Source organism: Trichosurus vulpecula, chromosome 3 (genome assembly GCF_011100635.1).
Source record: "Trichosurus vulpecula isolate mTriVul1 chromosome 3, mTriVul1.pri, whole genome shotgun sequence".
Classification (NCBI taxonomy): Eukaryota; Metazoa; Chordata; class Mammalia; order Diprotodontia; family Phalangeridae; genus Trichosurus; species Trichosurus vulpecula.
In genome coordinates, this window is record NC_050575.1 from 395,827,503 (window position 1) to 395,848,657 (window position 21,155).

Here is a 21,155-nt window from a genome sequence, read left to right on the forward strand (position 1 = left end):
AAGTAACTTACCCAGGGTCACACAACTACTAAGTGTCTGAGGCTAGATTTGATCTCAGGAAGATGAGTCTTCTTGACTCCAGGTCCAGTGCTCTAGGCACTATGACATCACCTGGCTGCTCCTGTTTGTTATCTATTAGTGCTTAAATGCTTGTTGACTGACTTCCAATTGTACTGTGCTAGCATGATCGATTACAATCTAGGCAGGGCACATTGAATTCAGATGGGGAGATGCCTTATGGAATCAAACCAATTTTCATTTTGTCACTGTGCCCCAGTACCTAGCAAGGTGCATCTTACCTAGCAGGCATTTAATAAATGCATACTATGTTGGATTCATACATTTAGGGATCCTGCCTCTCTGGTTTAGTCTTCCTCTGTCCAGGGCTAAATTGATCAGTATTTCACCAAACACCACAATGTTTCTTTTGCTCCCATCCTTTTTTTTTTTTTGACAGCAAGATGCCCTTCCTTGTCACCACCTGGCTTAAGAGATGAGAACAACCCCATCTATAGGGTTCCTCCTGTGAAGAGCCCAGTTAAGGCTCCAGAAAGAACTACGAAAGAGAAACAACTCTTCCAACTGGCGAGAGAAATTTTCGGTATGAAAAAGAACACGACAGCATGTAGAGCCAGCAACCTGCTTCCAGAGCAAATTGAAGAAATGCAAGGGAGAAGGCATTTGTCCATTGAGAGTTTATTTCTGGGTTTTAGAGGGCAGTGTAGTCAAATGGAAAAACTGAAGAATCAGGAAGGAAGGGACCCAGGTTTTAGTCCCAATACTGCAAATTCCTTGAACAAAAACTTAATTTCTCTGTGACTCATTTTCGCTATGTGAATAATAGAAATAATGATAAGTCCTACTTATCTCACAGAAATTGCCAGGAGGAAAAATGAATTACTTATAATAAAAGCACTTGGAAAAGTTTCTTTTTTAAAAAAAGACACTCAAAAAGGACAAGGTGTTATGTTTATGATTTCCTTCCACTGTTTTCAATGAAGCAGAAAACACATCCCATGGATTTCAAAAGACAGGTACAACTCTGCTTTGTGAACACAAACATTATACATAGCCTTATAAGAAACTCAACAATCCTGCTGATGTGTGTGAGATGGGACATGTTTTACTTCTCTTGGGAGAAAAATATTGTCTAGTGGAAAATAGGAAAATAAATAGTCAGGGATAAAATTCTAGCAGATAATTTCAATTTCTTGGAGGAAGTATAGCTTACTAATTTTCTAAGAAACCAAGAACTCTATTTACTGTATCATTGCTGTCTCTTAATCACTCATCTGATTTCTCTATCCAACAGTACAAATTCTCTTCCTTGTAATGTTGATGATTTCCACTCATTCAGAAAGGAATAACAACAGATTTTACCTCAATCAAGCCATCCAGAAGAGAATTAGTAACCAGTTTGAAGAGATCAAACGTATTAAAGATTTCTACCAATGGACTAACAACACCCTTATTCCTAACCTGTATGGCAAATACAGAGGTAAGAGTCACATGGTGGGGACCATGAACTCTGTATGCCCAGCACCTAGCATGGCACCTGGCACATGGTATCAGTGATTGATTGATGTTGTTAGTTCTCATAGGTTCCCCCCACCTTTTAATTTTTATGGGTAATTTTTGGTTTTGTATCACCTTCATTTCTAACTATCCTTCCCTTCTTCACTCAGAAAACCACCCCTTATTACAAGGGATAAAGAGAAAGAGAAAGGGGGTATGGGTAGAAAGTGGTTCATCAAAATTCAAGCATACCCTGTCTGACACTGTGTGAGATGCGCCATATCGTCTCCTGCTTCTGCAAAGGAAGGAGGCGTATTGTCTCCACTCTTCCCAGGGGCCAAGCTTGGTGATAGTTACACAGCTTTCAATTTCACCTCTTGTTGTTCTTCGCGTGCACACTGGTGTGACTGTAGCCATTTTCCTGACTGATTACTTCACTTTGTAACAGTTCACATATCTCCTGAGCTTCTCTGTATTCTTCATAGTCATCATTCTTTATAGAACGGTAATGTTTCATTCTGTTCGTATTCCATAATTTGTTTAGTCGTTCCCCAGTTAAAGGACACCTACCTTGTTTCCAATTCTTACTAGAATAAGTGTGGCTATATTTTGGTATATAAATAGGACCTTCTTCCTTTGACCTTCTTGGGGTATGTGCCTGGCGGGGAATCTCTGGATGAAAGAGCATGGGCATTTTAGTCACTTTCTTAAAACAATTCCTGCTTTCTAGATGGTTGTACCAATTTATAAATCCACCAGTAACACGCCAATAATGCTTGTCTTTTTACAACTCCAACATTTACCATTCCCATCTTTGTCAACATGGTGGGTGTAAGGTAAAACTTCACAACTCTTTTGATTTGCATTTCTTATTATTAAGGTGATTATTAATATCATGCTTATTATACTATTATCATAGCATGATATGATTATACCCTATACATGATTATGTATATATGATTATATATTATACATTATATTGTAGTGAATTGGATAAATCATGCATTTTATAAAGTAGTTTGCAATTCTTTTGAGGAGAGTGTGTTCATATCCCTTTACCACTTATCCATTGGGGAATGTCTCTTGGTTATACAGTTGTGTTATTTTCCTATATACTGTTGCATCAGGAAACTATCAAAGCTGTTTGATACAAAGATTTCCCCCCTTCAAAATTTCCCCCCACCAATTGACAACTTCCCTTCTTAGTCCAGTTCCACTGATTTGATTATATAAAAGCTTTTCAACTTCATGTGAACCCAATAATATATTTTATCTTTTGTTATCACCTCTGTCCCTTACTTAAGAACTCTCCCCTCAAGAGCAAGGAATAGTTTACCTAACAGATTTATGGAAAAGCAAAGAATTCAAGATGCAACAAGAGATAGAGAGCATTACAAAATGCAAAATAGATAATTTTGATTATGTTAAATTGAAATGTTTTTGTATTAAAAAAGCCAATGCAACAAAGATTAGGAGGGAAACAGAAAATTGGGAGAAAATGTTTACAAGTAGTGTCTCTGATAAAGGCCTCATCTCTAAAATATACAGGGAACTGAGCCAAATTTATAGGAATCCAAGTCATTCCCCAATTGAGAAATGGTCAAAGGATATGAACAGGCAGTTTTCGGAGGAAGAAATTAAAGATATCTATAGGCATATGAAAAAGTGCTCTAAATCACTACTGATTAGAGAAATGCAAATCAAAACAACTCTCAGGTACCACATCTCTCCTGTCAGATTGGCTAAAATGATAAATGCTGGAGAGGATGTGGGAAAATTGGAACATCATTACGTTGCTGGTGGAGTTGCAAACTGATCCAGCCATTCTGGAGAGCAATTTGAAACTATGCCTAAAGAGCTATAAAAATGTGCATACCCTTTGACCCAGCAATACCACTTCTAGGACTGTATCCCAAAGAGATCACACAAGTGGGAAAAGGACCCATATGTACAAAAATATTTATAGCGGCTCTTTTTGGAGTAGCAGACAATTGGAAATAAAGGGGATGCCTATCAATTGGGGAATGGTTGAACAAGTTGTGGTATATGAAGGTAATGGAATACTATTGTGCTATAAGAAATGGGGGTGATACAGACTTCATAACAACTTGGAAAAACCTACACGACATAATGCTGAGTGAGCGGAGCAGAGCCAGGAGAACATTATACACAACCACAGATAAGTCTATAACTAATTTCAGCCAAACTGCTTTCTAGTTTTTCCACCAGTTCTTGGCAAAAGAAGAGTTCTTTTATAAGTAATTTATGTACTAGTTTATGAAATACCACCCACAACAGTATTGTAACTGAAGTTGTTAATGGTCAGCTATTTCAGGTCGAGTTTCTCAAGGGTGACTGCATTTTGCTGGAGTCATTAGAATTTCAAGATTTTGTCCCAGGCTTCCTTGAGTGTAACTGAACTCTTTATAGCTACAATTTAAGGCCATTTCTTCTGCCATGGACATCTATTAAGATGGTAGACTGATCTCAGCTTATCAGGTGTAACCTTTGATATACTGTAATCCAAAAAATGCGGGCAGCTAGGTGGCACAGTAAAGAGAGCACTGGGCCTGGAGTCAGGAAGACCCATCTTCTTGAGTTCAGGTGTGATCTCATACACTTAGTATCTGTGTGACCTTGGGCAAGTCACTTAACCCTGTTTGCCTCACTTTCCTCATCTGTAAAATGAGCTGGAGAAGGAAATGGCAAACCACTCCAGAATCTCTGTCAAGAAAACTCCAAATGGGGTCACGAAGAGTCAAACACAACTGAAAATGACTGAACAGCAATTCAACAAATATTTATTAAGCTACATGCAAAGCACTATGACTTGAAAACTGGCAAGTCATCCCTTAACCACCTCTTTTGTCGTCTAAACAACCACTTTACTTTTATTCTAAGCTAAGTAGCCATCAACAAAAAAAAATCAAATACAGAAACAAAATAAAAAAGATCTAAAATGGTATCATTTACGTTTTTAAATATGTAATTTTAACAAAGTAATAATAAAAACATCCTTTGTGTACATGGGATTGTCATTTAATTTGTTACATAATTGTGGCCACTGGTGACATATTGTTCATGTCCTTTCTTCACTCTATATCACTTTTTTACACCTCACATTTTTCTTCATATTTGCCATTATGGTACGATATTTGGTCACATTTATGTATTCGGAAATTTTTCGATTATTGGACACATAATTTTTGTATAAACTAATTTCTTTATAAAATTTTAATGAAATTTTTAGGGTCTTAGTGGAGGAAGTCCTACTACTTTAGGTTTTCCAGTAAACTGTCCAGTGATATCTTCTCTCACTTCTTAGAAAGATGCCTTAATGAATTTCTTTTTCTCACTAGGCTTTTTCGCTGAAGGAAATTCCTTCCTCATAGGCAGTGTCCAAATTCGCCAGATCCGTATTCCTGATACTGTATCCTTCCCAAATAGAATTTCTCCTAGTGAACAAGTGAAGCCCTATTATCAGCATCATCAGGAGGATCAAAAGAATTACGGAGTTCATTGGGTCCCTCTGGATCTGAATAGCACAAATCAAGACAGCATTTGGCGTTATCAGAGTGAGAAAGCCTTGGGTGGATACCCCATCCAAGGACAGTTTGCAGTGTACTCAGGAGGAGGTTATGTTGTTGCCCTTGGGAACAGCTCTGAGGATGCTAACAGGTGAGCAAATCTAAACTGAGCAAAAGGCTTTGAGATGCAACTTTCTATCTATTCTTGAAGTTAGGCATTTGAAAGCCATCAAAATCTACTATAAATTCAGGTTGACAGATACCACATCTATTTACTAGGCTACTAACGTTTCAGGGGCCATTTTTCTTTTTGGTTTTTTTTTTATTTTGAGGGGAAAGGCAGGGCAATTGGGGTTAAATGACTTGCCCAAGGTCACACAGCTAGTACATGTTAAGTGTCTGAGGTCACATTTGAACTCAGGTCCTCCTGACTCCTGGGCCGGTGTTCTACTCACTGCACCACCTAGCTGTCCCAGCCATTCTTCTTTTTAAAGGAAATTTACCATTTAGACACAAAGTTACAGGTATGTTCTAGTTTGGGTAAAAATCCATTCCATCACTGTTCTGGTAAGATATTTTCTTTTTCACCCACAGGCCTAACAGTATAACTCAAATTTGGCCAAACTCTGTTAAATGTCACCTGAGCAAGACTTTCTTCATGAGCACTGTTTTACCCTACATGCTAAAATTATCAGAAACCCAAGGAGTAGTTTGGTGTGCATCTATTGAAGGCTTCAATCATCATAGGGAAAAATACTAGATTTGACATCAGAGGAGCTCGGTTCAAGTTTGTGGCTCTGACACTTCACTTATTGTGTGACCTTAGAAAAGTCACTTACACTCCGTAGTCTGTTTCTTCATCTACAAAACAAGGGAGTTACACTAGTTGACCCCTGAAGGTCCATTCCCTTTTGAAACTACTGTCATGACTTAACACTTAAATATTTTATTTTCTTTAAACTTATAAAGAATTGGGGCCGGGGGGGGAGGGGTAGATAGCTAAGTTACCCAAATAATGATCCTGAATCTGACCCATAAAGATTAAATACATCAGTGCTTCAAATGAAAACCAAGAAGTCCATGTCCGCAACTAACCAGCACAGTACATAAAAATTCCTTCTGAATAATTTAGTTGTTGAAATGTTTAGTTATGTTATGTTGTATACCACCCAGCTATTTAATGCTGTGAATTTTTCTTTGTGAGTTTACCAATTTCATATTCAAATGTGCTGTTTTTATGCCAACACTGATAGAAATACTAGCATTTGTAATAGAACACAAATTTCACAAAATACCATCCACTCAAAAGGCAGAACACACCAAGCAACTCTAGTCTCCTGTTTTGTGGTAAAGAGGATAGAAACATTAGGACATTTTTTCTTCTTTCTCCTAACTCTTCTTGGAGTTGGGTAACTGACCCTTTTCCCCTCTACCTCCCCGACCCCTAGAATTCTTCAGCAGCTGAAGCAGAGCCACTGGCTAGACAGACGCACCATGAGCCTCTTTGTGGCATTTGTTGTCTATAATGCCAATGTGAACCTCTTCTGTGTAGTGACCCTGATCCTGGAGTCCAATGGTGTAGGTAAGAGCACCTCTACTCCCCCAGCATTTCCACAGCCCCTGATGGGTAAAGCGGGGCCTGTTTTACTCTATTTTTTGTCATTCTAAATAAAGGATATTTCTCTTACTGAAAACATTTTAATTTCAAAACCTTACTTGGGTATGGGGCTTTAAGCTTGTATAAATGCCCGAGACTTCTTGGTAGGTGACCAATGTATCATCCCTTTCTTCCTTCTCAAGGGCCCATTTGCTCCCTTCCACCTTCTGATCAAGGTTTCTTTCTGCAGAATAAGAACAGTCTCAAAGCTTCCTATCAGCCCTCCTATCCTGAAGCAAGCACACAACTCTTTTAACATTTTCTAAAGGTTTTATTGTTGTTCTGTTGTTTCAGTTGTGTCTGACTCTTTATGACTCCATTTGGGGTTTTCTGGGCAAAGACAGTGAGGTGGTTTGCTGTTTCCTTCTCCAGTTCATTTTACAGATGAGGAAACTGAGGCAAATGGGGTGAAGTGACTTGCCCAGGGTCACCCAGCTACCCAGTGTCTGAGGCCATTTTGGAACTCAGCGAGATAAGTCTTCCTGACTCCAGGTCTGGCACTCTATGCATTATCGCGCCTCCTAGAGGCCCAAAGGTTTTTATTACTAGTAAAAGAAAAGGGGGGGGGGAACCCACATTGGAAGGATGGGGAAGATGTTAAAAATAACATAAATAGTAAGCTAACAAAGGCACAAAAAGTTTTCAAAATCTTACTTTAATGGTTATCTCATGTGTTGTAAGGCTGGACCTACGGTCAGAGAAAGATTTAAATCCCAAATCAGGTACTTACTAAATTGTGACCATGGGCAAATAACACCACCTCTTACAGGTGCGAGGCACACCCCGCCCCCCCCACCTTTAAGGACCTCAGTTTACTCCTGTTCCTCCCAGTGCCTTCCCCCAAAACTATCACCTTCTCTCCTTCTATCTACTTATCTATCTATAAATAGTGTCTCCCTCAGCTCACAAAGTCCTTGAAGGCAAGGACCATTTTGCTTTTGTCTCTGTGTCCCAAATGCCTAACACAGAACCTGGAAAAAAGTTAAGTGCTTAATAAATGCCTTTTGATTGGCTCAAAATGGGAATACTACTTCTACTACCCATCTTATAGGGTGGTTTTAAGGAATGCATTTTGTAATTCTTCAAAAACATATAAATCCAAGTTATCATTGAAATGTAAAAAGACCTTCGCTTGAGCTTATCTTCCAACTTCATGTAAGAAAATCTGTTTAGATGGTTTCTGATAGAGTCCTGTTCCCAAAAGCTGTATATTGCATATGTAACACACATCAGTATTAGGAGTTTGCATTTTTCACTTTCATTAGAAACAGGAGAGATTTCACTTGCTACTTAAGAAATATTACTCCCAGTCTTCTCAGGTCAGCAGTCTTAACAACAGCATCAAATCAACTAATAATTTATTGGCTACTATGAGGCAGGCACTTGGGAATAATAACATCTCTCCTTGATAATATACTGTAAAATTCAGGTTGACTCAAAAACTCAAGCTCAAATACTCAGAATTTACCTGCATCCTTTTTGAACTATTTTTCAGAATGTATCACCTCTCAGGTAACAAGTTCCACATACTTACTATTCACTATATAAAGTAGGATTTCCTTTGGCAGATCCTAAAACGTACTTCTTAAGTGTTTGAAGAGGCAGCCCCTGATACCAGCATTATGGGATTTGGTGAGCAAGTATATGTTTGCAAGGCCTTTCATGATTTTATAAACCTCAGTCTCACCCCGTTCTTGTAGACTGAAGAGTTCTAATATTTTTAGTTTGACCTCATATGGAAATAAGGCTTCAGAAGTTTTTTATTGGGATAGTAACATCTTGAATTTTTATATACTACTTTTCTTATAGCACAAAATAAAAGTGGACAACTATACACTCATTTATCTTTACATACTTTTATTAGAATCTTTTTCTCAGGGAGCAAAAAATATATTTTAATTCTTTAAAACATTTCAAACATATACAAGTTGCACTTTTTACACATCAGTCTTTACACATTTCCATTTGCCATCCTACCCTTTTCTATTTTCTCTTACACTTCACACTTCAGCATGAGTCAAAAAGATTTTTTCCTACTCTATTTTCTTTTGTAACTTATCCAGCTTCCATCTTTCTTTTCACTTAGAAAGGGTTCATTGACTCATTTTCCTTAATAGCTGTGATTCTCATGCGTAGCAATGAGAGGAAACAACCCACTACACAAATATCAGGAACATTTTTCACTTGTTCCTCTTCCTCTATGTTTACGCATTTTCCCCTTCTTTTTAAAATCACTGATTCCTCTACTCTTGGGACCAAGAGTATTTATTTGACAAAAGTAAGCAGTGAGCAGGGTGAGCTCACCAAACTTGGGACTGAAGGAAGCATCAAGGGCTGGCTAGGGGACAGTCTGAATAGCTGGGAGTCCGGGGGAAAGCCGGACTCCTCTCCCAACGCTTTCTGCATTCTTTCTAGGGGCTCTCTTCAGTTCTATGAAAGTGGACAGTTTACGGATCATTCAGATGCACAGAGGTTTCGTCTGGTCCATCGCCTCAAAAGTTATCTACTTTCTGCTAGTCTTTTATCACCTCCTCACACAGGTAAAGCTGGGATTGATCTACTCTAGGATGCAGGGCCTTCTGAAGGTCAGTCACTTAACACTGTGCGCATGGAGTAAGTGCTCCCTACTTACTAGTGCTGCTAGATACAAGACCTGTGATTCCTCTGTGCAGGGAAAGGACTTTGCCAAGCCTCTGCGCTGAGGGCTAATTCAATTCTCTGGCTGCTATGCTATTTATAGGAAGTGGGGAAATGAGACAATAAAAAAATGTTTGATCACAAATCAACTTAAAACCTTCTGGAAATTCACAATCAGGTATAATTTTTAAAAAATTTTCTAAATAATTATTTTTAAACCTAACCAAGTTTTTGGTTCTCCAAAAAGAGGCTGTTCAAATTCAAGTTTCTTACTCATTTAGAATCAGCTCTGAATGGCTATAGAACAGAGCAAGAATAAAATCACATCACACTTCAATCTTTACTGGAGCAAGGTCTTCCAAGTAAACTATCCCACCTTCTTCATGAGCAGCAGTAACCACTATACTAATGTTTAGGGGAACCGGCTGAAACGGCAAAGATGGAAATACTTCACCAAGAAAAGCAATGCCCTGGACACAAGCATTATCCTCATCAGCTTTATAATGCTGGCACTCCGGTTGAAGCGTTTTTTCTTGCATAAAAGAGCTATGGAGCGATACCGTCATAATAAAAGCAGGTGAGCAAACTGTCCCTGGCATGAAAACCCCCAGAACACGGGTGCCCGGTCTCCCAAGCTTCTGACCCAGCTTATGGCCAATATTAGCAACCCCTGCAGGAGATAAAGGCCTTCTGTAGGAAAGCAGACAAAGCCAATCTTCCTTGCTCTCCAGGCTCCCACATATTTCTGTGCCTATCATAGCTAAAAACTCAATTTGGGCCAATGTCCACAGCAAACAATTAGAAAATTATAGTATTGCTTACACTTCTTGCCATTATTTGTTTGAATTATCCTTTCTGCCTCTATCATGATGCTTAGTGTGTTTAACTAGGATTTATTAAGCACAATATGCCATGCCCTTGGCATACAAAGACAAAAATGAAAACAGCCCCAGCCCGTGGCCTCACTTCACTGTTTTCATACAGTCACGTTTGTACTCAAGGAATAAAGTTTAACAATGGAACTATATTCTACACAACAGAATCACAAAACCTAATTAATGAATTAATGGTTTTCTTGTTCTGAACATCAGCCAGTTAAAGGCATTTTGAGCCACTGTGGTAAATTATTGTATACATACACCTGCTGTGTGGGCAACACGCAACCTAAATAAAACACCAACCAAACACCATGTGAAGTGTCTTGATGAGCTTGATTTGGGTTTAATGGCCCCTTTCCTCCTTCGACAAGTACTACATTCCCCTAAGGGTCACAAAGGCAGCGGCCTTGGCTACCTCTTTGCATAGAATCTTATGAAACATCAATTGTAGTATGGACATGCAAATGAGTTGTTTTTTAAATAAATGGTTGTGAAGAAACATCTAAACACATCTATATTAAGATTTGACAGGTGAAGTCCTTGGGTCCAGTATATGGCAAAGGGACAGAATCTTCCTTTCACTTTGCTTGATGGAAAATGTTGGCTATATTCTCATCTACCTTGTTAATCACTGCTAAAAAGCAAACACAATTGCACACCTCTGTATTTGTGAAGTCTTTTCTATTAGTCCAGATGTTACAATACACAATAACTTGGGAAAATTACTAATTCTCTTGCTAACTTTCTTTGGGGACCAGACCTCACTAGGCAAGTCAGGTAGGTATATTTAGGCATCATTATATGATCACAGATTTGGAAGTTGGGGGAAAACTCAGAGGATATTAAGTCCAACTTCTAAATTGTGAATTTTAGGAAACTGAGGGCTACAGACTCCCTGATCCCATAGATTCCACAAAAGTAAATATATAGAGGGTAAGGAAGGGGAAAGGTGGGTGAGAGAAGAAAAGTTGATTAAGAGATAGCCCGTACCAGGCTTCTCTAAAGCAAAAATATCTTACACCGAAGAAAATTTTTTAGCAAGCACCTCATTCCCCACACAAATCTGTCCTGTGTATCTCTATTGCTATCACTGCTGAATCTCCCAATCCCAGGTTTGGTTGTCACTGGCCAGGCAATAGGTTAGTAGTAGGGCACTAGACAAGAGTTCAGCCTCTCATGCTGACACCTCACGGAAAAAGGTCTCTGCCACTGAGATTTTGCTCATGTTCACACAAGAGATGGGACTGACCTGATCCCTAAATTCTGAGTAGAGACTAGCCTTGGGACTGTCTCAAGCACATCTCCCCCATCACATCCAATGACAACCACCCATTCACCCCCTAGGTCAAGTTACCACTAAATCTTATTATAGGAAAACTGAGCAATGTAAAGACTTGCACATCAAGTTATCAAACTTACAGATATTTATTGCCAAAGAAACGACAGTGTTGATTCATTAGTGGTGATGACTAATAGCCAGACTTTCTTGATAGATTCATCAGCTTCCATGAAATTGTACAAGTGACCTGTGCTCTCACTTACCTCCTTGGCCTCCTGGTCTTGCTGTCAACCATTCGGCTCTGGAGCCTGCTTCGGCTCAACCCCAGACTCCAGATCATCAGCACGACACTGAAGAGAGCTTGGGATGAAGTGGCTGGCTTCTTGCTGATCATTCTGATCCTCCTGACAGGCTACTCCATGGCTGTAAGCCACACTGATGTGTTTCCCTCCTGACATGTTGGCAAACAGTGGCTAAAACCCTTATGTCACAGATGTCAGGACAGCATTGCAGGGAAAATACTCAGCTTAGAATCACAAGACCAGGTTTCAGCCAAAGGGCTCACTAACTAGCAGTATCTGCACTTTACTTTTCTCCACATTAATTTTCTCACGTGTAAAATGGAGAAAATACCTATAGCACTGAGATGCCAAGGATCGAAGTTAATGGATATGAAGGGGCTCTGCAAAGCATTAAGTGCTGCTGAATGCAAGGGATTCATAGGATCATACTGTGGGACCTAGAGCTGAAAGGGACCTCAGGGGCCTTCTGGTCCAGCCCCACATTTTTCAGATGAAGAAACTGAGGCCCAGAGAAGGTTAATGCCTGCCCAAAGTCAACACCGCCACCACTAGAGTTAGACATGAAAGGAGGTCCTCCAACTCCAGAGCAAGTGACCTTGGTATGTTTTTAATAGCCTTTGATAACAAAGCATTTCTCTTGGTCCCCTAGAGGAGATGCAGAGTAGTAGCGTGGAGGAAAGGATGCAGGAGGCATCGAGGTGATGCAGACATTGCTAGGCCCACCCAGGTCAGGAAGATTCGAGGGCAAAGGTGGTCTCAGACACTTCCTAGTAGTTTGACCCCAGGTCTGAGGTCTGCCTCAGTTCCTTCAAATGTAAAATGGAGATAAGTAGCACCTACTTCACAAGGTTATTCTAAAGATCTAAGAAGATCATACTTGTGTACAGAACAGTGCCCTGGCACATAGTAGGTGCTCTACAGCCATACACTATCATTATCATCATCATCATCATCAAGGCTTTGACACTCACGTGATCCAGGCAAGTTTCCTCCACAGTAAAGTTGAAGGGGCTGGAACAGATGACCTAAATCTAAGCTGCTAGGACCATCTCCACAGCTGGCCCTCCAAGTGCATAGAAATTGTACTGGACGGCCATTCCTGCTCTCACTGGCATTTCCCCTTACACAGTTCAACATTGTTTTTGGATGGAGCATCTCTGACTACAGAACCTTTTTCAACTCGGCTGTAACTATTGTTGGTCTTCTGATGGGGATCTTTGACTACCACGAGGTGAGAACCCTTGCTGTATGGTCCCCTCTAAATGCCTCTAACAAGGAGCTACAGATGGGAAGAGCTCCCAATGGACAGACTTCCCTTAAGCCTTACAGTGATCACAATGGCCAGATCCTAAGTGGTTGATTATTCCTTTTAGAAATCTTTACTCTTACAGGACCCGTTTTTACCCCTTACTTTTTGTCCTTGTCACAATTAGTTGTCAAAGGACATTGTTCTTAAACTTCTGAGACATAAATCTAAATCCCATATTCTTTAAGCATCTAGCAATGGTGACCCTAAGGAGTTCTGACTCTTTTCTCAATGTCTCTTTGAAAATGTGAAACTAAAAGGAAAAACCTAAAAATTATCAAGAAGCACAAGAGTACCATTAAACATAATTCTAGGAAGAACAGCACTATTTCTTTATTGTTGTTGGCAAATCCTCATTTCAGGAAGACAGGAATTATCTTCAGGAAAGGTGAAAGGCCAAAGACTTGTGTTGCCTATAAACTGTTAAGAAACGAAAGTCTAAAGTTTAATTCAAATTAGGAAACCCCTTTAACTGTCAGAGTATAAACATCTAAGAGATACTGTTAGAAGGTGCGAGGATGACATACATCTTTGATCTTAGAAGATGGCATCACCCCAAAATCCAGGGAGATGTCTAGCTGCTAGAATGCAGCTCCCTCTGGCAATGTTTCAGATCTCTCAAACTCTCAGGTAATTCAATCAGAACAGGGATTTTGTCTGTTATGGTCCTGACATCCGTTTTTAGCTCCTTCAAATTTGTTTTTAAGTCCTTTAGAACTCTACAACTTGAAGGGGCAATGAGACTAAAGATCATTTGTAAATCTCCTTAGCTAGAGATACACATAAACTCCTACTACAACTAGCTCTGTGACTTTGGTTGTCTTGAAATTTTGCTATATCCAATGTTTTTCAAAAAACAAGTGAGTGACAGTAGCATTTATGCTGGGATTGGTCTGCAGTCTAGCAACTTTTGAAAAAGCAGTAAAGAAGTGAGTACTAGGAAGTAGAATTAAATAAAAAGAACAACACTATGGCCATCGCTCTAGTCAGCTTCTCAATCAGAGAAATGGATGATCTCAATCCTGAAAACCAAAAAGTGATACCAAACCAAGGATTTTTCTGCAAGAATGAAACAATTTCAGAAGGAAGTAAAAAAAACCATGCTAAGATAAAAGGCTATACAGTTATCTTTGAAAACCTGTTACATTTTTATTTAAGTTAGAGGTTTCTGAGTGTGTTATGGACAGTTTTATTTCTAGTGTTTACGTATTCATTAAATGTGATCCTCTTATTCCTTAAAAATGAACATGTATATACCCTTCCAGAGTTTGGACACATTTTTTCTAAGGTCACCTACATAAAAAAGAGGAGCTAAATAATTTACATTTTATTATAATTCATCCATTCCTTATGTTAAATGAAGCATATAATGGCATTACACCCTTAAATAAATCAACTGTTTCACTTGTCTAATACCTTCCAGTAATAACTCTTCTCCTTCTTTTCTAAATTTGCAGATGCTTTTTATGAATGTTTTCTGGAACCAGAAGTAAAATCTCATCAGTATTTACACATATTGCTCAGGGTTTGTTTCTATTACCTTTCTAGGTTGTCAACTTAGACCCAGTCCTGGGCTCCTTTCTTATCATCACCAGTGTCATTTTGTTAGTGCTTGTGATCACTAACCTTTTTGCTTCTGCAATTATGCTGACCTTCTGCAAGGAGAGAAAGTCCATTACGGTAGGTAATCCCCCAGCTCAGTGGGTTTAACATCAGCTGTATGAAGACTCAGTATCACTGAAGCAAAGAATGAATGCAGCATACTCAGCACCACTAGCCTCCTTTGCTAGTCAACAGAGAGCTCCGTGAGCCACTTTCCTATTTGTAGAATGACACTTAGTTCTATGCTCCTCATACAGTCCCCAGCACATTGCTGGCACTTAACTATTAAGTAACAGCAGTAATTACCTTTCTGGCAGCAAATTAAGATAAAAGTTCTGCATCCGCACTGTTCCTTTTGCTCTGCCTCTAGCAACTGTTTCAAGTTTTGTCTCACTTTGATCCTCCTTTCCTCCACGACTAGGCACAGAGAGAAGCACCACTTACAGAAATTCTGCTGAAAAAACTCTCCAATTTGTTAGGAATACGGAGACCTCAAAAGGAAGCACTGCCAGAGCAAACAGACCCAGCAGCAGCAGGCACCAACATGGAAGCTTCAGAGAATGAACCAGCTTGACTTTCCCACTCCCTATCCTTGGCTTTCCTATCATGGCTGATTAATGTTAAGCATCCCAGTGGTATTTATTTTTGCATGGCATGGCCTGGGGAATGACAGATGCATGTACCCATTCTTATTTTAAACTTAACTCTGTAAGATTCAGTGAAGAATTAAAGTCACCTCAGCAGTGTGTCCCATTTACATGTAGTCAGGTATTCTTCGTGGTCCTGACATGGCTGAGGTGCATGCCAGCAAAGGCCCTGGACAGACCAATCTCAGAGTACTGTCAGTCCCACTGCCAGTGAGGTAGAGAAGGTAAGCAGAACCACCCAGCACTCTCTCTGCATGGCTAGTTTAGAATCCTACTGCCCACATTTACAAAGTGACTGTGGTGGTAATATGTCAGGATGAAGCCATGTTCCATGCAATGTGTGCGAGAGAACTGATCTTAATATCAAACAGATTTTTTTCTGCAAGACAAAGGCACTAACAAGAGGTTCAGTTTATTATGAACCCAGGAAATAATTCAAAGTTATTATCTGTGATTAAATACAACCCACCCCAAACTATTTAACTTAAACATTTAAAGTAACTAAAAGCTAAAGATCTGCAGGACTGGCATTAGGACTGCCTGGTGTGCTTCCACAGGTCGCTGGTTTAGACAACCCTTTATGTACAGTCACTAAGGCTCTCTATTCCCAATGCCCCTTACTGATACCTTCACTTTCTAGCCAAGTGGTAGCAAAACAGGGCATTGAATCTTTACCTTTATTAGGAACTACTAATCTCCATGATACAAATCAATCCAAAAATTAAAGAAAAGCTGTTTGAAACTGCTGTACAGATACATTACAGAGAAAAGAAGACTAGCCACATCACTGATACAGAAGGCCTTCCTGCTAGGGAGGGGGGTGCTAGCTAAAAGGACCAAGGAGAAGTGAAGAATCAGAATGTCAATCTCCATCCATCTATCCAGGGAAAGAAGAGAACTACTACACTCATTTGGGCACCAATAAAGTTTTTTTTGACTAAATTTTTTAAGCTTCCACATCATCTTAAAGTATTCAAATAAAAAGATTCCCCTCTTCTTCACAGTGGACTTTCCAGCTCACTCACTAGGAGAGACTTCAATGCTTGTATTAAGGCAGCCAGAAGCCTTGAAGAGGCATTTTCTGCCTCCCCTATAAACTGTCATTCAGGTGCCGGTGGTACACTCAAGAAGAAAAGACAAACGACTTTCAACAGAACACACTATGGGAAGAAGCAGGAAACTGTAGCGCTGATCCCTCACGAAACAGAAACTCAACACTCAAACTAAAGTGGTAAAAGGCCATGGAGGGCTCCCTGAGAATCCAGCAGAACTAAGAGAGGCCATCAACTTTCCAGAAAACCTTTCCAACTGGATCCAGGTGCAAGAGCATCCCGCAGCCAGGAACAGGATATATGCAATGAAATTGCCCAGCTTCAAGCAACTATTGCTGTAGTTCCCATATCTTATCCTCCACTTCTGAGAAAGTGAGAAATATTCACCTTGCCCCTAATTCTCACCCACAGAAATACCCCTTTACAAAGGGGCTTCTGAGTTTGGGCCCTAGGCCAGGGATGAAAAGTCTCATCCTACCCTCTTCCCCATGGTCCAGCAAACCTTGACTCTCCCACAGTGTTTTCCTTCACCTTTCTTTTCCCCTATGGAGTTGCTTCAAAATAGCCAAGGACAAAATCTGTAACCACACTAAAGGGATGGAAAAAGTGTATTTGAAGGAACAACCCACACCTGCAGGAGTCGCTCCTCTATTGTTCTTGTAGGATCCCCAATAGTTAGCCTCCTGAAGTCATGAAGAGCTGGAAAGCAGCAGAATTTGATACAGCAGGAAGAGAGTTCAAGAGAAGGAGAGCATTCGTTAATACAGGAAACAGAATTCTATGGGAATCTTCATTACAAGAAGAGAACTGCTCAGTTTCAACTCCCAAATCTTGGAGCGGTACAGCCAAAAAAGGTCTATGTTTTCTTTTTCAGCTCTTCAAATCTCCGGGAGAGATCATCAAAGTCAATATCCTCAGATGCTGAGGTGTTGGCACCAGCAGATGTAGTTGGTAGTGTATCGGGGACAGATGGCAATTCAGGCAACACAAAGTTGTCAAAGGTATCTGTAGTTTTCAAGGTGGGTCTTGCAGGAGCTTCTGGCTTGGGGCCAGGACCTAATTAATTACAATAACAAAGAGTTACAAATGCCTGATAAGCTTTCCATTTATAGAATTAAAGAATGTTGATTTAATCCTCTCATTTCAAAAAAAATGAAGAAACCAGAGCTCAGAGAAGTGATATGCTTAGGTCATACAGCCAGTGGGCAGCAGAAGTATGGACCCAGTTTCTTGAGTCCCAACTGAGTGTTTTTTCTCCTATACTATTCTGCCTCAAAAGCTCAGGTTGTTTAAGTCTTCCAGACTGATTAAAGATTTCATTTCTGTGTTCCCTGAAAATACACAGCCAACTTTAATCCAAAATGATTAGTTTTATTAAAACATAAGTGAAAAAAAAACACAAGTCTAAACTTATTTGAATACTTTATCTATAATTTATCAGTGTGCCTACTATTCCTTTCTCCCATCAACAAAAATGACAACAACTTGAAAACTGTCATGACCCCCAAATCCATCACTTTGTAACCAACCTAGTGATAAGCCTCTCTAAATTTAGCTATGATGGTTCTCAGAAAATAGGCAGACTCAGTCCGGACATATCAGTCCAGTCCATCACCAGGCCCATTAGGGAATATACTTTAAAAAAAAAACAAGCAGAAAAATGTAATCCTATGAGGAATTAAATGTCCCAAAGTAATAACATTTTTGTAATTATGGTCTAATCGGGGGGGGGGGGGGGGGCGGGGTTCATAAAGAAGGAAAGGTCAAAGGAAAGTCATAGTCTAACATGACAGCCAGACAATGGGATCTATATTCATATTACTCTTCTGCATAGGTCAAATCATAACATGGCCAATTCCAAAGGGCTCATTGTGACAAGTGCTGCTCTAAGCACTGTACCGACTAGGACTTAGAATCTTTTTTGTTTTATGGGGATATTTAACTAGACTGATTTTCAGACAAGAGACATACATACACCAGTAAGCCTGTGTGGGGGAAATTTCTTTAATTTAAAATTTTAATTACAGGAATTGCTAAAATCTTTGAGGGCAAAGATATTTTCTAATTCTGTTCTTTTTTATTATTTTATTTTTCCCCAGTTACATGTAAAGACAATGCTAATCATGTTCTAATACTAAATTTAGCTTAAAATTTTCCTTTGGCTAATTCCAAATTTCGTATCACTTTTCTTTGGTTTTAGTTGTTGAGAACGCTGTTAAAGGGCTTGGAACTCGGGTGGACCAGATAATTTCTAAGGTTCCCTTGTAATTCGGACGTTTAGTGATTCTATAGTTGCATTTGCTGCTAAGCATTTGACCTGTGAGAAGCAGAATGGCATACACAACAGGGAAGAGCTGGATCTGAACTACAGGCGGCCTGGTTCAAGTCTGCCACTGGCACACAATGGCGAGATGACCCTGGACAGGTCCAGGGCCCCACATTAATCCTAAAATTGCCACTTGCAAAGAAAGTGCAGACTGACACAGAGAGAGGGAGTTCCTCACTGAGAGTCTCCTGTAAAAGGGAAACATAGCCCCAGTCTCTCTCTACTCGCCTCCTAAGAGTTCATATTTACACCTTCTAAGAAAAACCCTGATAATTATACCTTCATTTTAACTCAACTGCTTCGTACTGTGAAAATGGTCACATTTTAAAATGATAATTCCTAGTGTGAAACTTCTTAACCAGTATTTCTAGTAGGGGGTGGGGGTGGTTCTCTGCCAGTTTTCTTCCTGCAAAACAGTTTCCAGCTCAGATTATTTTTCTTTTATTTTGAGGTTATTTTTCAAATTCAAGTCTTAGAAAGAAAAAAAAATTCCATCAGGAACCAAAGATCCCGAAATTCTAAAGGCCTCAGTTCCACTGTCAATCAATCACCAATTTCCTGAGTATGTTCTCAGCCCTATGCTAGGGGTTAACAGTAGCATGGTCATACATGGCCCTGCCTCCAAGAAGCTTACAATCTAGTTATACATGGACTAGTGACCTCAAGAAAATAAATAATAATAGCTCACATGTGCAAAGCTTAAAGAGAAGGACACAAAGTACTGTCCTCACAACATGCCTGTGAGGTTAATATTGCAAGTATTATTATCCCCATTTCATATATGAGGAAACTGACGCTCTAACAAGTAAAGTGACATGGCCAGGTTATCACAGCTACTAAGTGTCTAAGGCAGGATTTGAACCTTGGCCTTCCAATTCCACTGACTGTGTGGCACGGATTAAGTTCTGTAAGAGTTTTAGTGGCAGCAGAGTTCAGTAAGAGCCAAAGTAAATGGATTTGCTAACACAGAAGAAAGAACTAGGGGAACAAAGAGAGGAAAGGCAGAAATGAAGCATGATGTGTTTGTGGAACCAAGAAGAATGGGAAATAGGAGAAAATAAAGTTAGAAAAAAGATGGGGCTAGATTAAGGAAATTCATGGGAGCTAGGCTGACATTAAGAATGATAAGTAAGTGATAGAGAGACACCAGAGTGCAGAGGCTCACTAGAAAACTGCCAAAGAAACCTTGAGGTGGAAATGAAGATCTTGAAGGAGCCAAGATGGCAGCTGGAAAGCAGGGACTAGCATGAGCTCCCTGCCAAGTCCCTCCAAAAACCTATAAAAAATGGCTCTGAACCAATTCTAGAACTGCAGAATCCACAAAATAGCAGAAGGAAGCAGGGCTCCAGCCCAGGACAGCCTAGATGGTCTCTGGGTAAGGTCTATCCCGCACGGAGCTGGGAGCAGAGCGGAGCAGAGCCCAGTGTGGGTGGCGCGGACCAACCAGTCCAGGAGCCGGGTGGAACAGGCCCCAGCGCCCTGAATCAGTGAGCTGCAGCAGTTACCAGACTTCTCAACCCACAAACACCAAAGACAACAGAGAAGGTTAGTGGGAAAAGCTGCGGGGGGACAGGGTGAAAGGAGTTTGCGGTTCGGCCACTGCCCCAGGGGCAGCGGAGGTGGGGCAGCTATAGAACTACAGCTGCAGTTGCTTCTGGCCCCAAGCCCACCTGGTGGGAAGAATTAAGTGGCAGATCAGAGCAGGAGTGCACAGCCTGCTGAAGATCTTAGTCCAGTCCGGGTTGGGGGTTCTTGGGGAAGGAGGAGTGTTGGTGTGGCAGCACATCCCCTCAAGCTTGGTACATAGTACTCTTTACTCTACAAGCAGTCATAGCCCCCTGAAAAACTCAAGGGTCAAGTAAGTTGGCTGGGAACATGGCCAGGCAGCGCAAACGCACCCAGATTCAGTCTCAGACTTTGGAATCTTTCTTTGGTGACAAAGAAGACCAAAACATACAGCCAGAAGAAGTCAACAAAGTCAAAGAGCCTACAACAAAAGCCTCCAAGAAAAACATGAACTGGTCTCAGGCCATGGAAGAGCTCAAAAAGGATTTGGAAAAGCAACTTAGAGAAGTAGAGGAAAAATTGGGAAGAGAAATGAGAAGGATGCGAGAAAACCATGAAAAACAAGTCAATGACTTGCTAAAGGAGACCCAAAAAAATACTGAAAAATATACTGAAGAAAACGACACCTTAAAAAATAAACTAACTCAAATGGCAAAAGAGCTCCAAAAAGCCAAGGAGGAGAAGAATGCCTTGAAAGGCAGAATTAGCCAAATGGAAAAGGAGGTCCAAAAGACCACTGAAGAAAATACTACCTTCAAAATTAGATTGGAGCAAGTGGAAGCTAATGACTTGATGAGAAATCAAGATATTATAAAACAGAACCAAAGGAATGAAAAAGTGAAAGACAATGTGAAATATCTC

The 21,155-nt window shown here is 40.1% G+C and overlaps 2 protein-coding genes across 5 annotated transcripts in view; one reads left to right on the forward strand and one right to left on the reverse strand.

Annotated features, from left to right (window-relative positions):
• Positions 1–15,294, forward strand: part of PKD1L3 (polycystin 1 like 3, transient receptor potential channel interacting) — a 50,974-nt gene extending 35,680 nt beyond the window's left edge. The window contains exons 12-21 of the mRNA XM_036750072.1: positions 458–601; positions 1,313–1,498; positions 4,875–5,193; positions 6,491–6,624; positions 9,115–9,239; positions 9,753–9,913; positions 11,708–11,918; positions 12,925–13,026; positions 14,650–14,781; positions 15,131–15,294. Of these exons, the coding sequence (XP_036605967.1) occupies positions 458–601; positions 1,313–1,498; positions 4,875–5,193; positions 6,491–6,624; positions 9,115–9,239; positions 9,753–9,913; positions 11,708–11,918; positions 12,925–13,026; positions 14,650–14,781; positions 15,131–15,277 (1,661 nt within the window). The 3' untranslated portion in view covers positions 15,278–15,294. The remainder of the gene's footprint in view (positions 1–457; positions 602–1,312; positions 1,499–4,874; positions 5,194–6,490; positions 6,625–9,114; positions 9,240–9,752; positions 9,914–11,707; positions 11,919–12,924; positions 13,027–14,649; positions 14,782–15,130) is intronic.
• IST1 (IST1 factor associated with ESCRT-III) overlaps positions 14,219–21,155 on the reverse strand; it is a 30,236-nt gene continuing 23,299 nt past the window's right edge. For 3 of the 4 annotated variants that reach the window (XM_036751194.1, XM_036751195.1, XM_036751193.1), the window contains exon 10: positions 15,723–17,458. In XM_036751194.1, coding sequence (XP_036607089.1) covers positions 17,259–17,458 — 200 coding nt within the window. In that variant the 3' untranslated portion in view covers positions 15,723–17,258. Of the gene's footprint in view, positions 17,459–21,155 lie in introns of all 4 variants that reach the window. The other variant, XM_036751192.1, reaches the window with a different exon arrangement.